This window comes from Ambystoma mexicanum, chromosome 7p (genome assembly GCF_040938575.1).
Source record: "Ambystoma mexicanum isolate Mex_15411 chromosome 7p, UKY_AmexF1_1, whole genome shotgun sequence".
Classification (NCBI taxonomy): domain Eukaryota; kingdom Metazoa; phylum Chordata; class Amphibia; order Caudata; family Ambystomatidae; genus Ambystoma; species Ambystoma mexicanum.
In genome coordinates, this window is record NC_090939.1 from 497,038,732 (window position 1) to 497,064,484 (window position 25,753).

The window sequence follows — 25,753 nt, forward strand, 5'->3', positions numbered from 1 at the left end:
TGTGAAACAGAAAAGAAGTGGGGCTCATGGAGTGGTGTACTCCAGAGCTCAAGATCACACAAACAGTAGAAATGTACATGGCAAAACACATGTAAGAGTGGGAAAAAGGCTCACACTCTTACCAGGTGGAAAGAATAAACACCAGAAATCCAGCAAAGCTGCTGGGGGACTCACTAGGTGAAGGAAATTAGCCATAGAATGTGAATTCTCCCAAACACTGATGGCAACGATGTCCTTTGAAAAATTCTTAGGCAGTTTGGAACTTTCACAGCTTTGGGTGTCCAGCAGCACTATGTTGGGCTACCCCCTCTTTTTGGCGGTAGACGGCAACGGCGTCCAGCGGTCACAAAACGCACCTCTGGACCCTGGGTGACACCAATTGACTTTGCCGACTTGAGATGTCTGGGAACTCCTCTTCAGGATCACAAAGACCCCTTTATCTGGACCACAGGCACACAGGACTGGCTTCCAGGGCACTTCGGATGAAGAGTGGCAAGTTGCAGGATGGTCCCTCGTAGCTTGGGAAGAGGTCTCCTTTGCAGGTCCTTCTCTGGATCAGTCCCTGGGGGAGACAACAGCTTTCGGATTACATTGAAAAAATTGCAGCAGCAGACTTCAACTCCAGCTGGGCTTCAAGGAACAGCTTCTTCTTGCTTCAGCTTCTGAACAAATTGGTAAGTGAGAGGTCCCCAGATATACACATCTGTTCCCCGTGGACTATGGCTGAGCCAGGCTCAGTCAGCCAATTACGCAGAAGGGCATTCAGGCAGGCAGCCAGCCAGCCAATCAGGCTCACAGGCATTCAGGCCATTCACCCATAACAAAGAATGTGGATAGTGGCAAGTACCAAGCCTTTCAGCACACTACACAGCATTCATGTCAGTTTCAGTCGGGACTGTCTCATTCATTGTATCACACACACAGAAACCAGACATGCACAACAGAGAATGTGAGTTGACTCATTACTCGATTCACACAGGTTCTACGCCTAAGGTGTACCCACAACACACAGCCCCTGGGATGGCTCCAGTCAGTCTGACAAGAGGCATCCGCAGAGCCATATATGGTGTTTCCACCCAACAGCAATTCATGAGGGAGGGAACCATAGACAGGGTTTCCCAGGACTTTGGGAAACAAGGTAAAATGCAATAGAAACCAAGAGGTCACAGTGGCCATCTTGCCTTGCAGCAGAAATCCATTGATTCCTATGGCAGGGCCTGGGTATCCCAAAATGGAGGACACTCAGTGCCACTGCCAAGTCATCATGTAGCTTCCACCAGCTGATACCCTGCTCTTTGGGCAACACACAGGTGCCCAAAAACACACATAAGGAGTACAGCGGTGTACCCCCACCCATGGGTGCCATAAGGATATTGCACGGGTGTTGTTCACCAAAACGATAAAATGAACAGCTGCACTGCCAGAGGTCCAGGCTAGACCTCAGTGGCAGAAAACAGAAAAAACACACAGAGAAGTGTTAAGACAAGGACAGGAGGCCCTGTCACTCCATACAGCATATCAAGCATCACAGGTACAGCGTCCGATTGTCTTCTGGTTGGACTTGTGTTGGACCATTGCTGTTTCCAGTCCGAGACCAGACACTTGGCAGGTACTGGATGCCTGTGCTTTGGGGTTTAGACCTCTTTGAGATGCTCATACTGTTTACAGTTTAGCCCGAGTGATATACAATAGTCCAGGTTGTTGTGTTGGATGACTGCTTACATTCACAGTAATTTGGCAATATGGGCATATACAACGCTACATATGGTGATCCATTCTTGTATGAAATGTATATTAGTGATATCGTAACCATATTTTTCTTACTGTAATGAGGAACAATGCTATATGATATTGCTTCCTGGTTTGTCATGGGGTGAAATTCAGTGTGACATCACATCCTGTGATGTCACTTGGCTGTGATGTCATTATAGGTCAAGGGTCATGAGATGCCACTTCCACTACGCCAGGCATTTGGGTTAAATGACATCTCTGAATCCATGCTAAGGTGGTTTCCCTTCTGCATTGCCAGAACAATAACAGAGAGCCATGCAAACAGTGTGGAGTTTTTTATTCGCCTTACATATCACTTTCATGGGGAAGGAGGAAGGAAAGCTGGCAATTTCTGCGATTGCTGCACCACCATTGGGTATGAGCAGATGATTTTCTCTAGCAAGATTCCTACTAGGCGTCTTTTGCAAAGGAGGAAAATTAACCCAATGGTTGAAGCTGCAAAGATCAAAGGTTCAGACCAGGCACACTGACGTGTTTAGGTCCTTTCCGCCTCATGATCAATAATGTAGCATCACTGCCTCAAGCAAAATAACATCGGCACACTTGAGGTATGGGATCATGCATGCCAATATGCCCTGTTAAATTCACGAGAAGGTAGTCCAGTTATGGTTTACTCTGCATACAGGGACCTGTAGTGCTGGATGAACCCATTATAAATGAAGGGCTAAAGGGGGTACACACCACTTCGAATGAATGTTGCATGCTACCTGTAGCCCTATCAGCAGACTCAGTTGCTCTTCAGCTCAGAGTCCTTTACTCATTTTATTTTTTCCGCGATTTTCTTTGCACAAGGGCAAGGTAGGGTTGGAGGTTAGGGGGCTGAGTGAGGCAGTGAGAAGTGGGCAGACCCCAGAGGATAGTGGACCGTTGCTATGCCCTAGCGGGGGGTAACATTCAAACAGACATGTATAACTCTTACTGTGAAGGTCCTACTAAATGTGCACAATTTTGTCTTGGGTGGTCAGTCATGTCACAGTAAAAATCACTGAGTATGGGGACCTGTAACACTCTTACTCTGTGGGTGTTTCAGGCACTTATTTGCAGAGTTTGAGGATCACCACAAAAAATAAAACATCTGGAGAAAAAAAAAAAGAAAATCAAGTTATTTTGTTCTACAATGGAACTGATGCCCAGGTAGATGGTAGCACAGAAAAGAGAAATCCATGCTCGGGGCTTTAAAGTTACACACAACATATTGTCATGGCTGTGACTCCATAAGAACCAGAACAGGAATGAGTTTATCTGGCACTACCTAATAGACTGCTCTGCTAACAACTTTCAGCAATTACACACCTGTCACCAATTAGCTATTTCAAACAAATTACAACTTGACAGTAACCACAAAAACAGACCGTTTTGTCATACGTGCCTAAATTACCAATACATTATTACAAATCAGGCATACAATTTTCAAAGGGAGGGCCGCCACATCCTAGCAATCTTGCAGCAGTTTGAAAGGCAGAGAATTTTGGAATGTGCGTTGCACTTAAAGCATGCATCTGATTGCAAAAACAACTTACAATTACAAACAATGAAAGTAAACCAAAGATTGGGAACCCACAGTAGGGGCATACTTCGGGCAAACATTGTTTAGAATCCAATCAATGAATCAAAAGAAAATAAATGCTTTGCATCGTTTAAGAAGTAGCATTGTAAATGGCATACTATACATAACAAAATACAATACTGACCTATGCGTTTGCCAAGAGTCCTCAATCAACAAGATTTGCAGGAGGAGATCCAAATAGGGCCGGAGTTCATACGTGTATGAATAAGCAACCTTACATACATATAGAAATAAAAACAAAAACAATTTAAATCTAGAAATCAAGAAGGGAAGTTCAAAATGCTCTCAACACAGTTATAATCTTTTATCTATGTTTATAGTTACCTGCCACAGAAGTTCACTAAGGACTGTAGAAGAGAACTGTGGATTCTCCCAGCAGCAAAACCGAAGCAATTTGATGGTCTCCTCTGAGTTACTGCAATCCTCAATGATTTTTTTCACATAACTAGTCCTTACAAACAGAATATCTGCCACATTCTGCTGAAGTGCCATTATTGGCTGAGATAAATTAGTATCCCCGTAAGGGTTTGAATGTGGTGGGTTACCTAGAACACATCAAACATTACTGTCATTAAAGAAAGTAATCCATGAAGACTCACAAGCTTCGAAATCAAATGTAAATATAATTCCTTCCATTTGCAACACATACCGACATTGCTGAGTCTCTCTAAAATGGTCAGCATTTTCAAACACTGATCATTCTGCACAACAGATGCCAACAAGTTGCAATAAGGAAAAACATTGATAAAGTAATTGGAGGAATTTCTCTGTAATGCGGAAAACCCCAAACCTTGCCACAAGATATATTGTGAGCTTTGAAACACAACATGCCAGCTCAAAAGATCCCATACCATTAAAGCAAAAAACCACCACTTAATATGAAAGCCATAACTTGGACTTATACGAGAAAAACCACCACAATCTGTCAATGGGAGAAAAACAGACGTTAAAAGACAACGACAATCCTTTTTAGTTCCACTGCTGTTTAAGGGAAAACAAACCTAAACGGGAAAAGTAATTTAAAGAATTGTCTTTTTAAATGTAAACATTCAGAGGAAATTGAATAGTCCACTGGGTCTTATGGCAGAAAATAAACTGATGCATTTTTCTTTTATTTTGGGGTTTCTGTCATCAGATATTACCACCACATATGCAGCTTCAGGGCCCTATTCAGCTGGTGCCTGCGTTTCACAAGGTCATGGATTGGTTATGAAGGACATTGATCAAAACAAACCAAGATTTGTTAACGTGTCTCCCACTACCAGGAAGGATTTCAAGGTGGTAGCAACCAGAAGTGACCTGCGAGTTAACAGGATTCCTCTAGTTTACCATGTCCTATGAAAGTATTTTACTAATTATAATTATTTATGTCTCCAGCTCACTCCCTTGCCAAATGTAAGCACTCAATGCAGGAAACATCTTGTTAGACTTCAGTACAGATTAATAAAACCATTCATCTCCTTTGTTAAAATACAAGTAATTAGTTCTAACAGTAAACTAAAGAAGTTTGCAACAACAAAAAAATGATTTTTCACTCTACCATTAATAGAAGACTGCATTCGCGATGATACATCGCAACATCGAATTAGCTGTGACACCACAGTGTACAATTTCCCCAACTCAGCATACTGGTATTTGATTGGAGGACCTGGCCCTTCATCCAGAGCAACTAGCATAAACGTGGCTGGCACATTTAGCTTCAGGAGCTGAGTCTTTTCTGCCATACCTTCAGTGGGAAAGAAGAACAGAATCTTGTACAAACAGATCGGATATTTTATGAAAATGTTTGGATATTAACAGGGGATTACAAAACGTAAACAAAAGCCTTTCCAACTAGTGCCATGATAAGCAACAACAAAATTAGTCACAAAACAGTTCAGATGGCAAAACAGATACTGAATTGAGAGGCAAATAAATGCTCGAGTAGTATATTTTCGGTTACAGTGGTATTTCACATTTGAAAACATTTTAAAATTCTGATATGCTTAGGGCATTATATGGTAATGAAAATATGAGATGTGTACAAACAAGCAATCAAGTTCAGTTTGATGGTGCTGCCATGGCTCTGACATGTAGAAGGGTTTAACATGTTAGACTCCAGTGGAGTAAAATAACAAATCTTAAATGTTGGACCAGTTTTGAAATTACCAAGTGGTCTTAAGGTCAGTGGAGATACTTTGCTGAAAATGTTGGGGGGGGGGGGGGGGGGGGGGTACATGACAACTGAAAGAAAGGGGCAGGGTGGAGGAAGGGCGGACAGTGGTTCTGAGGGATAACACTAAACGCCTACACCAGAAGAGTCCATTGCCGACGCTCTGTTATAACTTTCATAAGACTGGTGGAGTGGTTGCATGTCTTAATGACCAACGGATGGGTGACCCCTACAGCGTGGACCTGGGGAGCAACAAGAAAAGAGAAAAGCAGAAAAGTGGCCGCACGGAAAATAACTATTTTAACAGTCAATGAATAGTTCAACTTCAATGGTTCAAACCAAGGAGGGGATAGACTAGGTCAAGGATGGTATAAAACATGCATATTTTATTAATCACATGTCGCCATGATGAAACATACGTATAACACATAATAGATAATAAAAATAAGTGTAGATTCATGGATAAAAGTTATTTAAAAAATGAAGTACATATCTGCGAAGATTTTAATAACTGTATTTGCCACTCAGGTGTAGTAAATGGTATATTGTGAATATATATTTTTTCCATCCAACTAAACCCCACTGCAGCTGAGGTTAGGAACAGTATAGTATGGAAATACTACTGTTAAAACTAAGGACTAGATCTTGTATAAATCCCTGAATAAGTGCAAATTGTCGCAATGTTGAATCAGCACACAGTGTCAAAATTCCAGATAATTACAATCATAAAATATTCTATTATACAAATAGATGTTATCAAAAATTTAAAGTGCAACAAGTCATAAAGTGGCAAGTTCAGTAAAACAAACCATTTGAAACCTAATAGTGAACTACTGGTACCTTGTGTAATCTAATCGCTAATCTATATTTCAAGGTATCAAAATTGTTCTGTAGTTTCGACAAAATAGAATTGTCTAGGTCATGCCTGTCTAAAGGGAGAGGGACGAGCTGACAATAGTCTTCATCAGGACTAGTATGAAACTGGAATATGCAAACAAATCAGCATTAATACTAATGGATGGACATCTTAATTCTCCTCCATATAATGGATCTTCATCTGTGAACATTTGCAATCCTTATGTTCATCCATTGTCTACTTCTTCACTTGTAGAGTCCACAAATGGGTAGCAAGAGTTAATCCATCATCCATCCATTTGAAGAAACAAACAGAGACTCTAGTAAGTCAATCTGTAGAGACATCGTCTTCATTGTTCGTATGAAGGGCCCATCACGAAACCAACGGGAAGCCTATGCCGGTCTCTAAGGCTAAAGGTGCATGATACACTCAAACTCGAGAGGTCGTCACATGTCGTGCAGCCATCATTCTCAGAATGTGTGAGGTAAGCCCCAAGAACCGAGGTCGTCTGAGTGCTGTCGGGAAGAGAGCAGTTCAAAATCTGCCACAGCCGTTCAGTCCATCAAATTTTTTCCATCGAAGGTAAGTATTATCAAATTTTTTCCAACGAAAAAAGTGCATCAAATGCATTTTTTTCTTTTTGGGGGAATGGGTGGTCCACACAACCCCCCGTTTTTAACCCTTAAAAACACACCCCAAACAAAATTACCCCTTTGCCTCTCAAAGAAAAAATACAAAAATATGCATTCAATGCACATTTCTTCATTGGAAAAAATGTGATGGATGGAAAAACCCTCGATGGAATATTTTTCGATTGAAAGTTTGCACACCTGGTGGCCTATCTTTAAAATGAAATTCTAAAGATATGCCAGTCTTCTGAAACTTATAACACCACAGTCTTTAGAAATCACTGTATTGGCAGCAGTAGAAAAGCCTGTGCCCCCTCTACCCAAAGAGGGCCTGCAAGCAGGCTGAAGGGAACTGGTGTTTGATTATTGCCACTGGAGCAATGACTCAAAACACGCATACAGACATAATACAAAATTGATGCTTGCAAGGTTTTAAAACAGCACATTAGGTTGCTTATTCTGATTTCATTAATTACTTGCAACATTCGGACTCTAAAATGAAGGTATGTTTTCCTGTGTTCAAATGACCCCAAGCAGTAGCGTACCGAGTGGGAGGCCAGACCGGGACATTTGTCAGTGGGATACCACTCCCGTTCGGCACCTCAAAGAGGATGCACAAAGGGAAAGGTGTCCCACTGGCAGGACAACGTGTGGCGAGCAATTCCTGCTCAGCACGCTTATTGTCCTGGCAGCAAGACACCTTACCCTTTCCAAACGGTAGAGGTGTCCCGCTGCAGGGCAATGTCCCAAGGAGCTCCGGGAAGCAGAGGGTCCTCACATTAACAGAGTATTACACTGTGAGCCATTAGGCATTGATGGGGGGGAGTGACTAGTAGAAGGGACACTTGCCCTTTAGAAATGTGTTTGGGAGGGAGTGATCAGAAGTGAGAAGGTTCATAATGTTGCATGCTTTATGAAATAATGCTGATGGCTGTAAAATTCAAGGGGGATGCTAGGCTCACATTAATCTGCAATCTGCATGATGCTATTGTGACTTTGCATGCACAATGGGGAGAATGAAACCAAAGCCATACTCCCATTGCTCAACATATTTCTATGACGATGTATATAGTGTACAGTTATTTTACTATGAAAGGCTAGCTTATTATGTAATGTGGTTTGCTTCCAATGCATTGCCCGAAATAAATATTTAAGTAAATGAAATGTAAAGCAAAACCTTCATAAATATCATTATTAACTAAACCTGGGAATATGTGCACAGTTGCTTAAATTGTCCACATCCCAGCTTCACCATTTAAACAAAGTGCGTGATCCTGGGCAATTCGTTTAATCACATTGTCTTATCTGAAGCTCTGTACATGATTCTCATTAACTTCAAAGCTTATGTTAATATATCATGCTATTATAATAAAAAAATAATGACTATAGAGTTGTTCCATATACAACAATAGTGCAATTTAGGTATTTTGCAACACAAAGTTATTTGCCACTTGGCTTACTTATGGCAACGTATTCTAAAGTCACTTTTATGGTGCCTCCACGTATTAAAGCATGATGATGTTCCTTGCAATGCCCTTTTCTGTAACGTCACTTTGTTGATGCAATCCATATGCAAATTAAGAGGTTTCCATGTGTTTTGCCCCACATGGCCTGGACAGAGCTCTAATAAATGAGTTTCCTGCATCTGCAATGATCCTGCAGTTTTTTTTGTGTGTGTGTAAAAATTCTATCTTCCACTAATGTTACCAAAAAGATAGATTGGGGCAGGGGTGGCCAGTTTGGGGGTGTGAATTAGACTATTAAACACACTGCATTTCGTGACTCACTTCACCCCTCAATGTTGCAATGCTAGATACTTCACTGACCCCAAATGCGATTGTACAAATGTGACCCCTCACTAGGGTCAGCCCGCAGCCCAGCCCTACAAAAAACATACATGCAGTTGAGCTCAGCTCAGCATTATGTAATGAGACAGCACAAGCCTGGCTGGACACCTCAGCCAGGCTCGCACTGTCAAATTATATGATATTGAATGTGGCGGACAAAATGTACCCCCCCTGGCCCTGCCACCAAAAGATGGGGGAGACAAAAAGGCATGCCACATAAGTTAGGGGAGGACTTGCCCCCCCGATAATCCCCTATAATTATGCCCATGCATAAAAAAAAGGTCTTTCACCTTTTGAGGATCTGACCAGTTCAGTCCTGGCCTTTAGGAGGAAACCATTTGCCTATTGCCTGGCAATGGGGAACAGGAGGGTTGGGGAAATTAAGTGTTACTCACCGGAGTGATTAACGTACTTCTAGTCCATAGTCCCCTTTCCTCCATCCTTTATGGGCCTGTCTCGCTAGGAACGAGAAGAGTACCTTTTTCACTAGAAAAATAACAGTTTCCCTTTAAACGTATATGCAGGCGGAGGCATGAGCCTGGGAGCATGCATTCCCATAACCCCACCCACTGGCGCCACACCTCAGTCCCCTTTGACGCATCGGCTGTATTAAACTAATCAAACTCTCTGCCGTTTATTAGGGGGAAGGATGGTGGGACGTATGGAGGAAAGGGGAGTACCTTAGTCACTGTGGTGAGTAACACAATTACTCCTTCGTCCTGTCACCTTTCCTCTATCTTGTACGGGCAACTACCAACGATATAACTCCCTGGGGAGGAGAGCGTGACACTCTAGGCAAACAGATTATGAAGGACAGCCTGGCCAAATCTTGAGTCAGCCCAGGCACTGGTGTCCAGACAGTAATGCTTGCAGAAGGCTGATGGGGTGGCCCATGTAGCCGCCCTGCTAATCAACTGCAACAGTACGTGAAGCTGGAAGGCAACAGACGTTGCCTTGGCTCCGATGGCGTGAGCGAGCATGCCCCTTGGTGATTCTTTTGCGCCGAGGATTGTATTCCTCCTGGAAGGCTGCAGTCATCCATCTAGCTATTGAAGCTTTGGGCATTTGCTGTCCATGCCTTGACCCACCAAATGTGATGAATAAGGCGTCCATCTTGCGAAAGGCCTTGGTTCTGTCAAGATAAAATGTAAGTGTTCTTCTGACGTCCAAACAGTGAAGAGCCTTCTCGGCATCTTCCTTGGGGTTTGGAAACAAATTTGGGAGCACAATTTCTTTGTTAATGTGGAAAGAGGAGACCACCTTTGGAGGAACCTGATGAGTGAAGAGCACAAACTTGTCCCGATGAAACAGTGTAGGGCTTCGAAGCCACAAGGGCCTGAATCTCGCTAACTGCGAGCTCAAGTATGCCTCACTAGTAGCGCTGTCTTGAGCGTGACCAATCTGATGTCCACTGTGGCCATGGGCTCAAAAGGTTTGTGCGCGAGGGCGCCAAGTACAACGTTAAGATCCCAGACTGGGTGCAGACATCTAACAGGCGGGTACATCTTGGTTAAACCCACCAGATGTCGTTTCACTACTGGGTTGGCAGAGGTGAAAGTAAACTTGTCTGAGTTCCTGTATGTGCCGATGGCCACTAGGCATGTCCGGCAGGTGTCTACCTGGACCCCTGATCTGGCTAGGTACGCAGAGAAAGACAACACATGGTCCAGCGTGCAAGATAGCGAGTCCACTTCTTTTTCCTTGGACCAGAAGCAGAAACTGGTCCATTTGCTTTTGTTCTGTTTGAGTAGCCTGACTCGTGGCTGCCTCGATGATTTCCAGGTTGTCCCGAGACAGCCGGAGATGTTGAAGAGTTACCTGCTAAGGTTCCAGGCTGCTAGGGCTAGTATCTCTGGGCGGGGTGAAGGACTGCACCGCGTGCTGGGCGAGAAGCAGGCCCTTTCCAAACAGGAGAGGCACTTCTGGCTGGACTGAGAGCTGTCAAAGGTCTGAGAAACAGGGCCTTGCCGGCCACTGAGGCGCAATGAGAATGAGACGCAGCAGTTGGTTCTGCCTGATCTTACAAACATTCTTGTGGATGAGAGGGGTAGAAGGAAATGCATACGCCCACATCCCGTCCCAGGGGATCTGAAGCACATCTCCGAGGGAGCCGTGCCAGACCCGCCCCCAGGGCACACACTGCTAACAAGTCTGTTTGCTCTTCCGAATACAAACTGCACTGCTCCTGATCAGTGGGAGAAATACCTTGAGTGCGAGCCAAACGGCCATCATTTCCAGCCAGTTGATGCTATTTTGTCATTCGGTCTTGGATTATAGATTGTGTACTGACTGTGTCCCCAGGATAGCACCCCACCCTTGAGGAATCCGTAGTCCTAGTATGATCCACTGAAGGCGGCCTGAATGGTCTGCCCACCATGAGTTTCGCATCCTGCTCCCACCAAGTGAGGTCCTGCTGTAGGTGAGCTGGTATAGTGACCAGGGCTCCCTGATAACCAGACTCCTGGTCCCAGCTGCAGCCTTCTCATTCTCATCCTGGTGTAAGGGATAGCCAGGAGGCATGCCGCAAGTACTTCCAGCAGGTGTTAGTACCATCAGGCTGTAGTTACTGTTCTGCTGAGGAAGTGAGCAACAGAAGATTTGATTGCTGCCACCTTCTCCCTACTGGGGAACACCTTCTACTTCCGAGTATCCTACAGCAGCCCCAAAAACACCAGTGTTTGTGTAGGGCAGAGCTGAGACTTCTGGAAGTTGATTGAGAACCCCAGTTCGTAGAGTGTAGTCATGAGTCTGGTCGCAGAGTACCTGACCTGCTCCGGGGACTCCCCCCCTCTGACTGAGGTAAGGATATAAATGAAGGCCCTCCGATCCGAGTAGGGCCGCTACCGTGTTCATCAGTCTTGTGAATAACCTCAGCACTGAATTTAGGTCGAACGGCAGCACCTTGTATTGAAAGTACAACCGCATGACCCAGAACCTGAGGAAGGCTTGATGAGACTCCACTATGGGGATATGTAAATACGCGTCCTTCAGATTCAGGGACACGTCCAGTCCCCCCCCACACAGCGTATCAGCTATAAGAGCTGGCATCACCATTCTGAACTTCTGTGGAGGTGGGTAAAGATTCAGGAAGGAAAGATCTAGGACCGCTTGCAGGCCCATCTGGTTCTTCTTTTGAATAGCAAAGATGCAGGAATAAAAGCCCTACCCCTGCTGAGGAAGAGGAACCTCCTCCACCTCCTCACTCTCCACAAGGGAACGCATCTCTGCTAAGAGTGAAGGAGTCCCGATCTGTGGGAGGAGGGGGTGAGGGGATGGGAGGGGAGGGATGTTAGGGGAAGCCAGAGGTGATTACCGAAATCACCCATGAGTCCGTAAAGCGTGCATGCCAAGCTTGATTGGCCAGGGCCAACCTGCCGTTTACTGGGGTGCTGTGGATCTGAAACCAGCCATCATTGCTTCTTTGGGTCAGAGGCAGATGACTGGGAGGGGGAGACTGAAAGAAGCCCTTGTACGAAGACTTCTGGTGTTTTCGCCTGTGTTGGCTGGGCGGCCTGTCCGGTTGCCTGGCCCGGCGGTTCTGGAAACTGCCAAAGGACCGTCTTCTGTCTGAGCGAGAGTGTCCATGTGCAAATGTTTTGGCTGCTGGCTTGGTAAGAAGGGCCAGGGATTTGGCAGCCTGCAAATTGCTCTTACCTAGTTCCTCGTCAGTGGTGGAATGGAACAAGTCGCTGCCCCCGAAAGGCAGGTCTAGGATTCTGTCCTGAACGTCAGGGTTGAACCGGGTCGCCTTAAGCAAGGCCGTCGTTCGCATTTACATTGCCACGCAGAATGCCCTGCTAGCGTTATCTATGTGCGCCACCGTGGCTTCCATGATGTCCTGTGCCACTAGTTTTGCTTCTGCGAGTCCTGCCCTGAAAGAGGCTTGTTTGTCTTTTGGAATGTCCGGGAGGAAGTTGGCAATTTCCCTCCACACCCGTTGATTATCAGCCGCCAGTATGGCATTGGCCTGTGAGGTGGAGCCCCTGCATTCGTGTAAATCGTCTTAGCAGAGGCCTCAAGCATTTTTTCTTCCTTGCCCAGTACTGCCGAAATTGAGGTGCTCATCGAAGAGGTCTGAGGCTTGAGGTTCAAAGACACCGCCGCAATGACCGACGACAGAGGCTGCGGGTTAACCGAAAAGAGCAGAGTGTCGCCCTCCACTAGCCTGAATTTTGCCTCTAGTCTTTTATTAACTGGCTGTGTGGAGTGGGGCTTGAGCCAACCCTCCTTCGCCAGAGCCTCCACGTCCTTCTGCAACGGGATGCCAGATCTGGATTCCGCTATGATGGTGAATATTTCCGCCAGTACACCCGACTCCGGCAGCTACTTCTGGGGCTGAGGGATGCCCAGGTATTCGGCTAGGCCAGCGATTCTATCATGAAATGCCCTCGCCGAAGAGTGTGTGTCCTGCTTCTCCTCATCAGTGTCTTGCTGGTCACCTGCGTTAGAAGGGGGCCCCTTAGTCCAAAGGCGTTAGGTCTGCCGCTGGACCTGGCCCAGGCACTGAAACTGGAGGTGCAGGCACTGCGACCGGAGCTACCAGAGGCATAGGCAGCGGTGGTGATGGAGGAGGAGGAGGAGGTGGTGGTGGTGGTGCAGGCACCGGCTGAGGAGGCGGTGTGGGCTGCAGTGTTTCCCGAATTATGCGCCTATCCATATTAAAGGGAGGACGAAGGATTGGATACTACCCCTTAATACCTCAGTCTCCATAGAATCCATCAATCCACTATTCTGGACAGATCACCATAGTGTCAACTTTTCTTTCATATGCAACGAACCTGACCTCCCTAAATCCATCAGGCTGGATTCCTATGTAACCAGGAATATTCGCAAACGCTCAGCTGAAAACCTCAACCCAATTCTAATAAATACCCTCACAGACAAGACAATTATCAATGATAACCCGTGTTCCCTTGCAGATTATTACCACAACTGTCACAAAGACGATAGACACTGTAGCACATTATGTCACTAAAACTAGACGAACTGATAAAAAAGCCTCCTTTCTGGTTTAATGAGGAATTAGTAGCACTGACATTCGCTCGAACACCTCTATAACAAATCCCATACCCTAGAGGCCGCTGACGCCAAACAAAATCTACAAAGCAGCCATCATTGCACACAAAGCAGAGACGCTCAATACTAGGATTAGTAATGCATCTGCAGACTCAAAAGAGTTGTTATCTATCCTTAAGGAGTTGGAAAACCCTATCCCAATCATAAACCCTGTTCAACCGGGTAAAGAATGGTGTACCCCCATTCAAGATGCCCTCGCCACCAAAATCAAACTTCTACAAAATAAAATCATCATCAAAAGAAAAGTACTTGCTGAACAACACACCACCTCTAACCCAACCACTAGGCCCAAAGGATGCATCACTCCAGCATTCCATTTCTCCCCAGTCACCCAAGAAGTAGTGCACAACACCATAGCCAAATTGAAAGCCTCTAATTGCAAAGGGGACAACTTCCCAGCACATCTAGTCAAAGTTTGTGCCCCAGCCTTACCCCCATTATCACCAACTTTGTTAACGCTTCTTTCAATTCTAATTTGGTTCCAGCCAGTATCAAAGAAGCCTGGGTCACGCCATTATTAAAAAAAAAGCCCATGTTGGAACCTCTAGTTCCTACCAATTACCGACCCATAACCACGGTCCCTTTCCTTCTTAAAATTATTGATAAAATAGCATATAATGAAATACAAACCCACCTTGAACTGAACAATCTCTTAGGAGCCAGACAATCTGGGTTTAGTCCCAACCACAGTACTGAGACCGCTCTTACCGACTTGAAAATCCAAATAGATACTAACAGAGATTCAGGAAAAATGGCTATACTGCTGCTGCTGGATTTATCAGCAGCGTTCGGTCTTGTAGACCATGACAAACTTTTTGAAACATTAGCAAAAGACTTTAATTTCTCTAACAATGACACACTCTGGATAACATTTTTTTTTTTAGCTGAACGCACATCCAGAGTTGACACTGGCAAAGATGCTGCTGATCCCATAGCGGTCCCCATAGGTGTCCCCCAAGGATCACGCCTTTCCCCTACCCTCTATAATGCCTACACAAAACTTGTATTTTCAGCACTAGATGATATGGGTGTCATCTACACCATCTTTGCAGAGGACACCCAGATCCTCATCCCCATCACCGGGGACTACGCCCAAGACTTCCAGACCATTAAAAAAGTTTACGCCATCATTCAAAACTGGATGGCAATGTATAGCCTTTGTCTTAACGATGAGAAGACTGCGGTCCTCATCGTGGGCTCCCAATTAAGAACAGGCTCCCTCCACCCAGATTACACACACATCAATATTGATGGTACCTTGATCCCAGTACTTAAGCAAGTTAAAAAGGGGTATATCTAGATGCCAATCTCACCATGAGTAAACACATCTCAGCCCTTTCGTCCTCCACAGCATACACCGCCAAACTCATTGCCCTAAGCCGCCAATTCCTCACACCCATCAACTGTATTACTTTGGCCAGAGCTCTGATTCTAACCAAGTTAGACTACTGTAATGCCCTACTACTAGGAACTTCCAAAACCAATATCAATTAGTTACAGCTACTGCAGAATAAAGCCCCAAGAGCTGCACTAGGTATAAAGAAATCAGATCACATCTCTAACATCAGGCGAGAAAACCACTGGCTGCCCATCAAAACCAGAATCATTTTGAAAACCTTATGTGTTGTACATAAATGTCTCATGAATAAGCCCCTAGTTGCCTCAATAACACTATTAAGAAAAAAACACCTAGTAGGACTCTCAGGTTTAACAACCAGGCACTCCTGGAAATCCCTGTGTTACAAATGCAATAGAGTAGGAGGAAGTAGTTTCAGAGTCCTTGCCCCTACTCTCTGGAATGCCTTACCACTTAGTATAAAAAATGAGGACACCATTTCAGGTTTCAAAAAAGTTTTGAAACCCTGGCTGTTTAACCAATATTGATATTCTGTGCTATATATTGCCAGGTCCCAACCAACATTGGCACTGGGCTGCCTCGACCCGATTACCTGCAACAATAAATTAATGTCCTCCTACATTCCATTATGTATGTTAATATTGTACTAGGCTGTAATGTGAGCCGCCAGGCGAAATGCCATTTTTCTGATTGACTGTAACACTGTATAAGAAACATTATAAGCTGTCTGTAACCTCGCTGTGAAACCCAAGGGTCTGGGCGTGTAATAAATGTAATAAATAAAATAAATAAATAAGAATGCCCCCCCCATCTGCAGAGACCGCATAAGGGTAAAAAACATGTCAAAGAAATAATCCTCTCCTCGAAGGCGGGCTAGGAGCAGCCCTGCACCGGCGTGGGCTGCAGTGGTGTAAAGACCTTTTGCCTGCCCCACCTTGTGAGCACATGCCTAGACTGTACCGTGCTTGCCCCGTGAAGGTCGGGTATGAAGTGGTCCAAGTGATCTCAGGAACCCAATCTGCCCTGGCCATCGGTTTGCACCTTTGCGGTTTCCCCTGTTGGTGGGCTTCTGTCCTGGTCAGAATAGTTTCCCGCCTTAGGGGGCCGCGGCTGACACGTGCCTGAACGAATTGGTTCTGCCCCACCCTGCACCTTGGGCGTGGGCCTGGTGGGCTGTTGGCCCTTGGTCCAGTAGTGCTGTCTGCGCTGTGTGCAGGTGCCCTCTCAGGCGGGTGCCTGGTAACAGAGCTGAGCCCCCTGGGATGTATCCCGGCACCAGTGCCAGTAGATCCCCCCCCCCCCCGTAACGGCAGAACCGCTAGGACCCTTAGACCCCTCGGCCGTTAAGCTGGTAGCTACAAGAGCCTCTGTGTCCTTCCTGCCGGTGCGAGGTTCCAAATGACCCATCCTGTCAACAGGCTTCCCCAGGAAGGAGTCGCCCTGCAAGGTGCTTTTGAAAAGAGTATGCCTACCTTCTTGGTCTACATGCGTACTTATTTCTTAATACTCTCCAGAAGAGTCCTGGAGAATAACTCACACCACCACGCAAGTCGGTTTCTAAGGGACTGGGGCGTGAGAGCGTTGCACACTGTGCAGCCTTCCCATCACTGGTCTTCCCCAAGTCACCGTAGGCAGAGCGCGTGCAGATCCGAGGTGGGAAAGGAACCGTTGCACGACAGGCACCTGCTGAAGCCAGCCACGGCCAACATGCGCCCGACATGCGCTGGGGACAGACTAGGACACTAGTGGACGGTGTTCCCAAAAACTGAATATTAGACAAAAAGAAAAGATTAGAGGAAGCGCATGGAATTACGAGGCTTGAGGCCTTACCCAGGAGCACTGGTGAAAACGGTCCGCTCCCGTCGATGTGGAAACTAGGACTGAGGTGTGGCGCCAGTGGGTGGGGTTATGGGCACGCATGCTCCCAGGGCCGCACACGTGTACATTTAAAGGGAAAGTGTTATTTTCATGAAGAAAAAGGTTCTGTTCCTGTATCTAGCAAGGGACACCCATATAGGATGGAGGAAAGGGGACGGGATGTAGGAGTATTATACATAATCCGTTAAAACAATGGTTACTCTGAGAGCATGTCCACTTATGTGTGAGTATGCCTTTGTATGCCATACAGCCATAAGTATAAACAACTCTTTTTTCATTGATAGTTACATTGCCATGTACATATTTGTTTTGATTCTGCTTTTTGGTGGTTATGGACAATTAAATAAAAGTGCAACCAAAAACAAAAGTTATAAAACTTAAGACTGTATTACAAGTTTAGGTGTTGGCTGAATTAACATACACATTGTTCTCAAAACAAAGGAAATACTGTTTATTTTCCAAAACGTAAACAGAAGGGTAAATGCAACAAACGTGTAGCCCCCACTTTAATTCCCGACATGCTGACCCAACTGTCCAGACACTTTTTCTGCAGCGTGACATACAGACCGCAAGAGTCAGAGTTGACACACAGCAATTCGAGTGCTGAGGTCACTGCCACCACAACGCTTATACAAGAGAGCCGACCCTTCCCTCACAGGAACTGTGATCAATACATGAGGAGGCAAGACTACTATTCTGTTCCACACCAGAAAAATATACTAGTCCACACTGACAAATAGATGCTGTTGCCCGCAACCAGGGGTTCGAGATATGCAGTTACAACCCTAGGGGTCTTTAATTGATGCCCTGAGGAAGGCGGCCCCTTACCAATAACGCCTCTGAAACATAACCAGCTGACCCACGCCAGCTAACTTTGCTAAGCTAGTCTTTCACGTTTGATACAAAACCTAATGCAGTTCCATGCCACGTAAACAATGAAATAACTCATAGGGCGTAATTTCAGAACCACTTTCCAATTTTGGATTTGGTCTAGGGAAAACAATCATAATAATTGCTTCTCAAATGCGATTCATTGTTGAACTTTTGAAGAAGTCAAAAAAAATGTTTGTATTTGTTCATTTATTCATGATCTCTGATTGAGATCAATAAGGAATAACATTATTGACCTATATTAATTGACCTAATTCCCTAACTTGATTTTGCTTCAACCTCTATTACCCTCTTTGGGTCTCACTTTTCATTCAACTTTTTACTCTTCTTTTTCACCCTATAAATAATTTGAAGGATTCGCTCATTGGTTTATTCTCAAGTTTTTTACAAAATTGATTAATGTACTAATTCTTTGTTCACTTTTTGCTAAATATTGTTTTACCTCCCTACACAGAGTAAATTAAACTATGGCATGTGAATAATTAATATATATTTAAACACATATATATTTTATACGTTTAAGAGTGTTTCTGAGACCATATGATGGTAAGCCGGACAATAAATGTAAATCTTGTGCCCCGAGGGAATCAGATCTAAATTACGATCAATTCAATATTTAAATTTACCAGTGGTAGGTTTTCTTGTTGTTACCACATGCTCATCAGCCAAAGGTTTCTTCAATGCAGTGTTCAGTTCAATTATTTTGCTTTTTTTGGTAACCTTTGCAATCTGACTTTTGCTCAATTTTATTTTGCCCTTTCTTTTATCATACAAACAAATTATTTTTAAAATGGTGTAATTAACATAGTAGGGTGGCAGTCAGAAGAGAATGACCGACGATTCTCCTGCTTCCCACTAGATCCTGAGGTAAGAGATGTGGCATGTGTAAGGCTGTTACAGAAAATCACAGCTGTTCGAGGAAACTAACAATCAGTGAAGTTTAGGTGGGATCAGGTTTGAGCTTCAGTTAGTTTCCTATGAAGATAGAAAGTGATTAAGGTCCTGTTAGTAATTCTGCAGTGTACGCATGGGAATGCAGAAACTCAGGTATACCAACAGTAAAGTAATTGGGTAGTGTGACAAATCGTGGGAATCTGTCACTTCTCCCCATTGGGGAGCATTTCCTTGCAAGGCTAGGGAGGTGAGCCAGCGCCGCAATACCCTCCCTAGGGGTAGAGGCAAGCGGGACATTACCGGGAGAGACTTTACCTCTCGAGACAAGGACTCCCGCTCTTATGAGTAACTACCTAAGCAACATACCACTAACCAACATTAAAAATCATCCAGTGAAGAAAGACAAGAACAACAAACCAAAATATGTTGTCATCAAAACACTAATTGTGCCTATGAAGGAAAACTTATATTGTACTGAGACGAATAAACCCTCTGGAAGTATACAGAGTATGAACCAAACCGAGAGGAAGGACTATGACATTGTGCCAGGGAAGTCCCACAATAGCGTAGTAAAAGTTAGGGGAGGAGACGTTGGGAGAGCAAGACCGCGCAGTTTTCGAATCTGCTCAGCGAGGTACGCTGAAGGAGCAGCTTCCGACAAACAGCGTTAGAAAGGAGAGGAGAAATCCAAAACCGGGGTGGACGAAAGGCATCCGGATCCCGAATGAGAGAAAAGTGGTGGCGTGACAGCAAGCAAGTCGCGGTGGACCAGTGGGTCCGTGAACAAAGGTGATACCACTTCCTTTGATATAACCCGAACTGCACCGACCGAAGAAGGAATGGAGAAACCATGCGTGAGATTACATTAGTTCCGAGAAGACAACATGACAAGCGAAAAAGGGTCCCAGCCGGTTAGGAATACAGATAACGGGGAAATCGGGAGACCCGGGAGGGGGACCGAAGATTATTACTGGAACGCTCATACTCAATCCCAGTCAAGATAAAGTATCAAGGGTAAATGAAGAGCGAAAATCATTACTGCAATGCTTATACTCGACCCAGTCAAGAAAAAGAGAGGACACGGAATAAGGGAACAACCTTAAATCTGAATGAAGAGAAAGGAATAAACCTATCCCATGAAAGGAAAGGTACGAACACAACTAGAATAAGACAAGAAGAGAACAAGAAGGAAAGAAAGTAATCTAGTGAAAGATGGTTGAAACCTTGAAGAACCCAGTGTCAGAACTGTGCGACTTAATAAAAGTAGTTACCAAGAACTACCTAAAGATACTTTATTGCACTAAACTTGGCAAAGATCCAGCTCACAGGAGAAGGGAGTCATTATCCTGTGCTTTTGCTGTTCCAATAGTGGTAGGGTTAGGATAGGTTAGTTTGGACAGTGGACTGACCTTGTTTGGACACTCACGGATGACTGACTAGCAACTTAATTCATTTTGTTAGGTAGGGAAAACTCTTAGCATAGAGTAAGACAGGAGTTTTCACTTTACATTTAATGAATAGCACCAGTGAGATGGAAAATCTAAGTCTATGTTCACCTTCTGACCGGCCACAGTAGAGACACACTTCTGCCAGTTTCGGCCAGGTTCTTCCAAATAATGGTAGACTGGGTACGCAAATTAAAATCATACTTTAAAGGTGGAGGGCCCAACTTGTCACCATAATACAAAGAAAAAAGGCGAACGCATACCTAGAGGAATATTTATGTTGTGTTGGGGAGGGGCTAGCGCCTTCCTGCGCCCGCCCAAGCGCTTTACAATTAGGCAAGACTTCTCTAAGCACTATAGCACTGAGAAAGCCTTTTTTCATGCAAATATAATCACACACAGAAGTGGCCAGACACTAAATGCAGCTAGTTAGTATTTTAATATAAGGTGTAAATAACCATTAGTTGAATACACTTGTAAACGTTATTCTATGTAGTTTTAAAATCTCAAAGCACGGTAAAGAGCTGTGTGCCAAAAGGAATGCAGCCTGTGCTAAAAATAGACTACAGGCACTGCCGTAGGGTTCGCTAGCTTTGGCAGAGCACACGAAGTGGCTGAGCAGCTGTTTCCTGTCCATCAAAAACCCATGCAGACTAAAGGCTCAATGCACAACATACAGAGTACTATGAAAAACAAGGTTTTAAGCAGAATTACTGGACCAGATAAAATATTAGTATATTGAGTGAAGTGTGGAGAGTATGGCGGGAAGGTGTGTTTATATGTAAATGTTTATAATATAGCAAAATGATGATAAACAGGAGCTACAATGTTTCTTGCATAGCTAGCAATATGCAAAGTCGTTTTTTACAGAATGGAAACCCGGTCATGCAAGAAGGAAGACTGCAGCATCCCTTGAATGGCAAGGACAGTTTTGGATGAGCCATGCCAGTATCCAGTAACCAAGCTGAACAGTATATAAGGCGCTGCTTGGCATCAGTCTGCAGGAGCCGGCCACGGAAGAAGGACAGAATGCCGGTCAAGGAGCAGAGTCCTTTGCCCCGCCCCCTCACTCCTCATTTTTGTAAAGATTAAATTTGTTATCCTTGCAAGATGAAGACTCTTGACCTTAATTCCCTAGAGGGATGAACTATTCATCTGGTGTGAGCGTGAATAGGGGTACCTGTATATTTAAGGGGTAGCCCTGCAAGTATGGGCTACCTTTCAGTTGCATGCAGACACTTTTTATTGTGCATACAGCACTATACAAATGCATTATTTCTTTTATAATGTGTTGTGGCCCAATTTAATGATGATCCACCCATCCGTCTTCTCCACCCTAGAGACACATTAGTAAAATCACTTATTTCTATGCCAAACAAGTCACAATTCCTCAAGGTGGCAGACTGTCCTTGGGGGGGGGGGGCAAATCTGTTTTCCAGGACAGTCATTCTATAGACTAACAACATATTGGTAAACTATTGAAAGATGATGATGATCTGGCCGAATGTTTGCTCCCATTAAAAATGTAAAATAAAACAGAAATAGGGTCCATATATTGCTTGCATGTCAGATAAATAACAGAGGAAGGCTGAATGGGGTGGGGCAGAAGGTGGTAAGAGATGAACAAATTACTTACCTTTGGTCATGCTCTTGCACAAATCTTATAAATATCCCTGGGCGTAGACTGATCCAGAAATTGTTAGCAGTGCCACTAGGGGGCTTCTGAGAGACTTCTTGTCAGGGCCCATAACATTATCATGTGTGCCTTCATCGAGATGCAGCTGTAACGTACAGGGGCCTGTCCGTACCCCCATACATCTGTTAAACCCAATTTCTCATGCTCCACCGAGGCAACAAGAAACTAATGACTGCCACAAAAGATAACCACATAGGTAGTGGACAAACACAGCATAATCAGCCAGGTTGACGCCAAGGTGGGAGGAAGATTCCATGCAGCAGAAAGATCACCATCAAAGATATGCAATTTTTTCTTCTAGTGGATACCTTCATCCAGAAAAATCCTCCTCTTAGAAAGACTTCCAAAGCAGTATTCAAACTAAAAGGATGACAGGCAAACAAAGTTTGTGGAGGCACCGATACTTAGGCCGGAAAAGCACTAGAAGACAAACTTCCAAAATGAGCGTCCTCCCTAGCCAAAAAGACCACATTTGAAGGCTCAGCAAATGTTCAGGGACAACCAGCTAATAGTCTGGTAGATGTCAAGGAATGGCCCACCTCTGTGCGGAGCCGTAGTGGCCATCTGGCCAATAGTGGAATGAGCTTGAATGCCTTCAAAGACCTCCTTGATCACCAGCAGATAGCAGGTCATAATGCACAAGATGCAGTTGGTGATAAGCTGCCTGGAAATGCGATTACCCTTTCCAGATCAGTAAACCCCACAACAACTAGATATTCACCAAACACTCCTTGGATAGATAAAAATAGAAACGGAGCAACCCCTTTGGATCAAGCCAGTGAAACCTCTGCTCGGCCTTGAAAGGATGCAGAATAGAAAAGACAACAGCAGAAGCATTTTCTAAGATGGAAGTAAGCCCAAGACAGCTTTTGATGAAACACTTGTGTATGAGCGCGATATAAATAAAATATCAATTCAAAGCGGTCTCGCACAGTTACCCTTGATTTGAAAAATACCAGAAAAAGAGTATTGATACAAAGTAGTACCAGTCCGGTTAGACAGCCCATGTAACCTAGCATAGATAGCACCTTTTAGATTGCAGTGCCTGGCTATCAAACCTGGGTGTTAATGTCTTAGCGGATCTTGATAAAATGATATCCAATAATGACCCTCAAGTGGTCTCAAAGATCAATACCTATCTATACAGGTGGACTGCACTTCCAGTATCCACAACGAGGTGCATACATGCAATCAGGATAAACTCCCAACTGCTTGGGTGGAACCTTCAGCCAACTCCAAACATTCAACACAGAACATTCCACTGATGACATCACACACCATGCATTCAGGTACGAGGGAACAAACAGGGAAACCAATAATAACCACGGCCATCTATCAAAAACTCTGCAAATGATATGCCACTTGTATTCCCAAAAATGTGTATAGAAATTGTGGACCTATGATCTGAAGACTTGGTAATCAGTGATGATGGTCCAGAATGCTTTTTTTTTCAGCTGATTAAGCAGCTTTCCTACAAATGGAGGAATATGGAAATACAGTACAAAATAAGTAAATGAAAATGTTACCCTTTCTAAACTATTTTAAATTGTATTACCAAGACCCTATTTTGTGTTTGAGAAAGTGCATAGGTATAGGGGAACTTGGCCATTTATCACCAGCATGCCCCCTGTGAGAAACCTGAGGGTGTCTCACCCGCTATTCCCCGGGGATCTGGCCAGGACATGGCCATCGCTTTTGGATCCAGTTCCTGGAGGTGGACGTAATGTAATCAAATGTTCAAATATGGGAAAAATTGATGTCTCAGCAATGTGGGATTGAAAGAACTAGTTTCAAGAAGAGGCGCCAACCTGCAGTAGCAGAAATGGTATGGTCCTTATTAGGAAAACAGATCTACTATTTGAGTGTAATATGAGAAGTTTGATGAATCTAGCTACGTCATCACTGCCTCCCCGGGGAAACTCTCTGTCCATATGGACAGGGAAAGGCAGCTGCTACCTGATCCTGACCCCGAGGGTGGCTGTCTGAGGGAGGACCATATGGGGAAAGACAAGCCTCATGGGAGGGAAGTGGACTCGCTAGCAGGAACATGGGATCCCCCTTTCCACTCAGGATATGACACTAATCCCTTAATTTCCCAAACCTGTATGGCATAGTGAAACATCCAGTCCAGACAGAAAAGGCTCTTTCATAATCTTGTAGTAAAATGACTGCAACGAAGAAGATCACTAGAGCAATGCAGAGCGCTGAACCGGGGCAGTCAAAGACACACTCTAGTTGTTGGAAAGATCTGATAGGTGCCAACACTTTTAAAAACACCAAAAGTCAAGAAACATGGAGAACCACTACTCCCGACATGGGTCGGGAAACCAAGAAGAAGCAAGTTGCAGCAGGGAACAAGGAAGATCCTGGCGGCGCAGTCACGAGGGGCTCGGAAAACGGAGGTTTGCCGCATAGCGGCCAAGAGCAGAGGAAGATGTGGAACAAAGGCAGAGGCATTGCAGGCACCGGAGAGCGGACATGACGCCTGCAAGGGCAGGAAGTGAGAAGCTGGGAAAATTGCAGACCACAGAGAATGCTGAAGCAGCCAGGAGAGACCGGTGAGCCCAGAAAGGGGAGTTAGGACGCTGGGCCGCTTCAGGGCATACACTGCATACCATTAAAGGAAAATAACGAACTTGGTGAAACCAAGTAGGGGAGCAGTGACACCAAGGTAATTGTTGAATGAAGCGAGTGAAAGCAGGTCGGGGACCCAATGGTTGAGAACAGAAAATATAAAAGGGTGGAACTGTTACACATTACGAAAGTGTTTGGAAGAGAGGGAGGAGAGTGTTCCAGACTGACAGAGGAGTGGCTGGGACTCATTCTCATGCTTGCCAAGAAGCTGCATGTAAACTTAGGAGATCAAGAGGAGGGAGTCATCCTCTATAATGTGTGAAATCCAGGAGAAGGGAGTCATTCCCCCTGGAGTTGAAACTTGAACATTGTGACTAGGGGAAAGGATGCATTCCCCCAGTGATTGGTAATTGTGTACTGTGAACATTGCAACCAGGGGAAGGGAGTCATTCCCTCTGGTATTGTTGGAAAACTCTGAGAAGCCAAGAGAAGAGAAATAACTTCTTGACATTGTGAATTGTGAAAGTGAGAAAGAGAAGAACAATACCCTTTGAAACTGTGAACAGTACAGAGCCCGAGAAAATCAGGGGAAGGGAATCATCTACCAAGACCTGTAGAACTTTGCTTGTTTATTTCTGTTTGCATCTTAAGTTGAAACTTTGGAAAAGAGCTGGAAGCGACTAGTTGAAAGACTATTTCCCTTTTCACTTAATCTCGAGTTTAGCGGATTTCGGCAAAGGACGGAGAACTTTACTTTGGACCTTCTGACACAGACATCCTTTAGTTTCGTTGAGGAAGGGAAACCCCTCAGAGTTAGGGCAAGATAGGACGTTCTCTAACCCTCTTTTTACTGTAATAAAAGTATTTGCCAACCACCATAATACCCCTGTGTCTGAGTCTTACTCGTGGTTCCTTAAAGAAGTTATTGGCCATCTCTTAATGTCTATGGTTTCCATTAGTGATATGAATGTTCCCAAACCTGTGAGCTGTTTAAGTGTATTAAGTGATCAATGTTTGTTTTGATTCAAATTTTATATATTATGATTATGCAACTTATTATCCTTTTACCAGCCAGGTATATCCATGGGGAAAAAAAGCGA

At 44.5% G+C, this 25,753-nt stretch overlaps 1 protein-coding gene across 3 annotated transcripts in view; it reads right to left on the reverse strand.

The window, feature by feature from the left end:
* Positions 1-25,753, reverse strand: part of USP9X (ubiquitin specific peptidase 9 X-linked) — a 2,614,063-nt gene that overhangs the window by 246,787 nt on the left and 2,341,523 nt on the right. For 2 of the 3 annotated variants that reach the window (XM_069636534.1, XM_069636533.1), the window contains exons 39-41: positions 4,899-5,084; positions 3,680-3,903; positions 3,483-3,577 (exon numbers count right to left, since the gene is read on the reverse strand). In XM_069636534.1, the coding sequence (XP_069492635.1) occupies positions 3,483-3,577; positions 3,680-3,903; positions 4,899-5,084 (505 nt within the window). The remainder of the gene's footprint in view (positions 1-3,482; positions 3,578-3,679; positions 3,904-4,898; positions 5,085-25,753) is intronic. The other variant, XM_069636535.1, reaches the window with a different exon arrangement.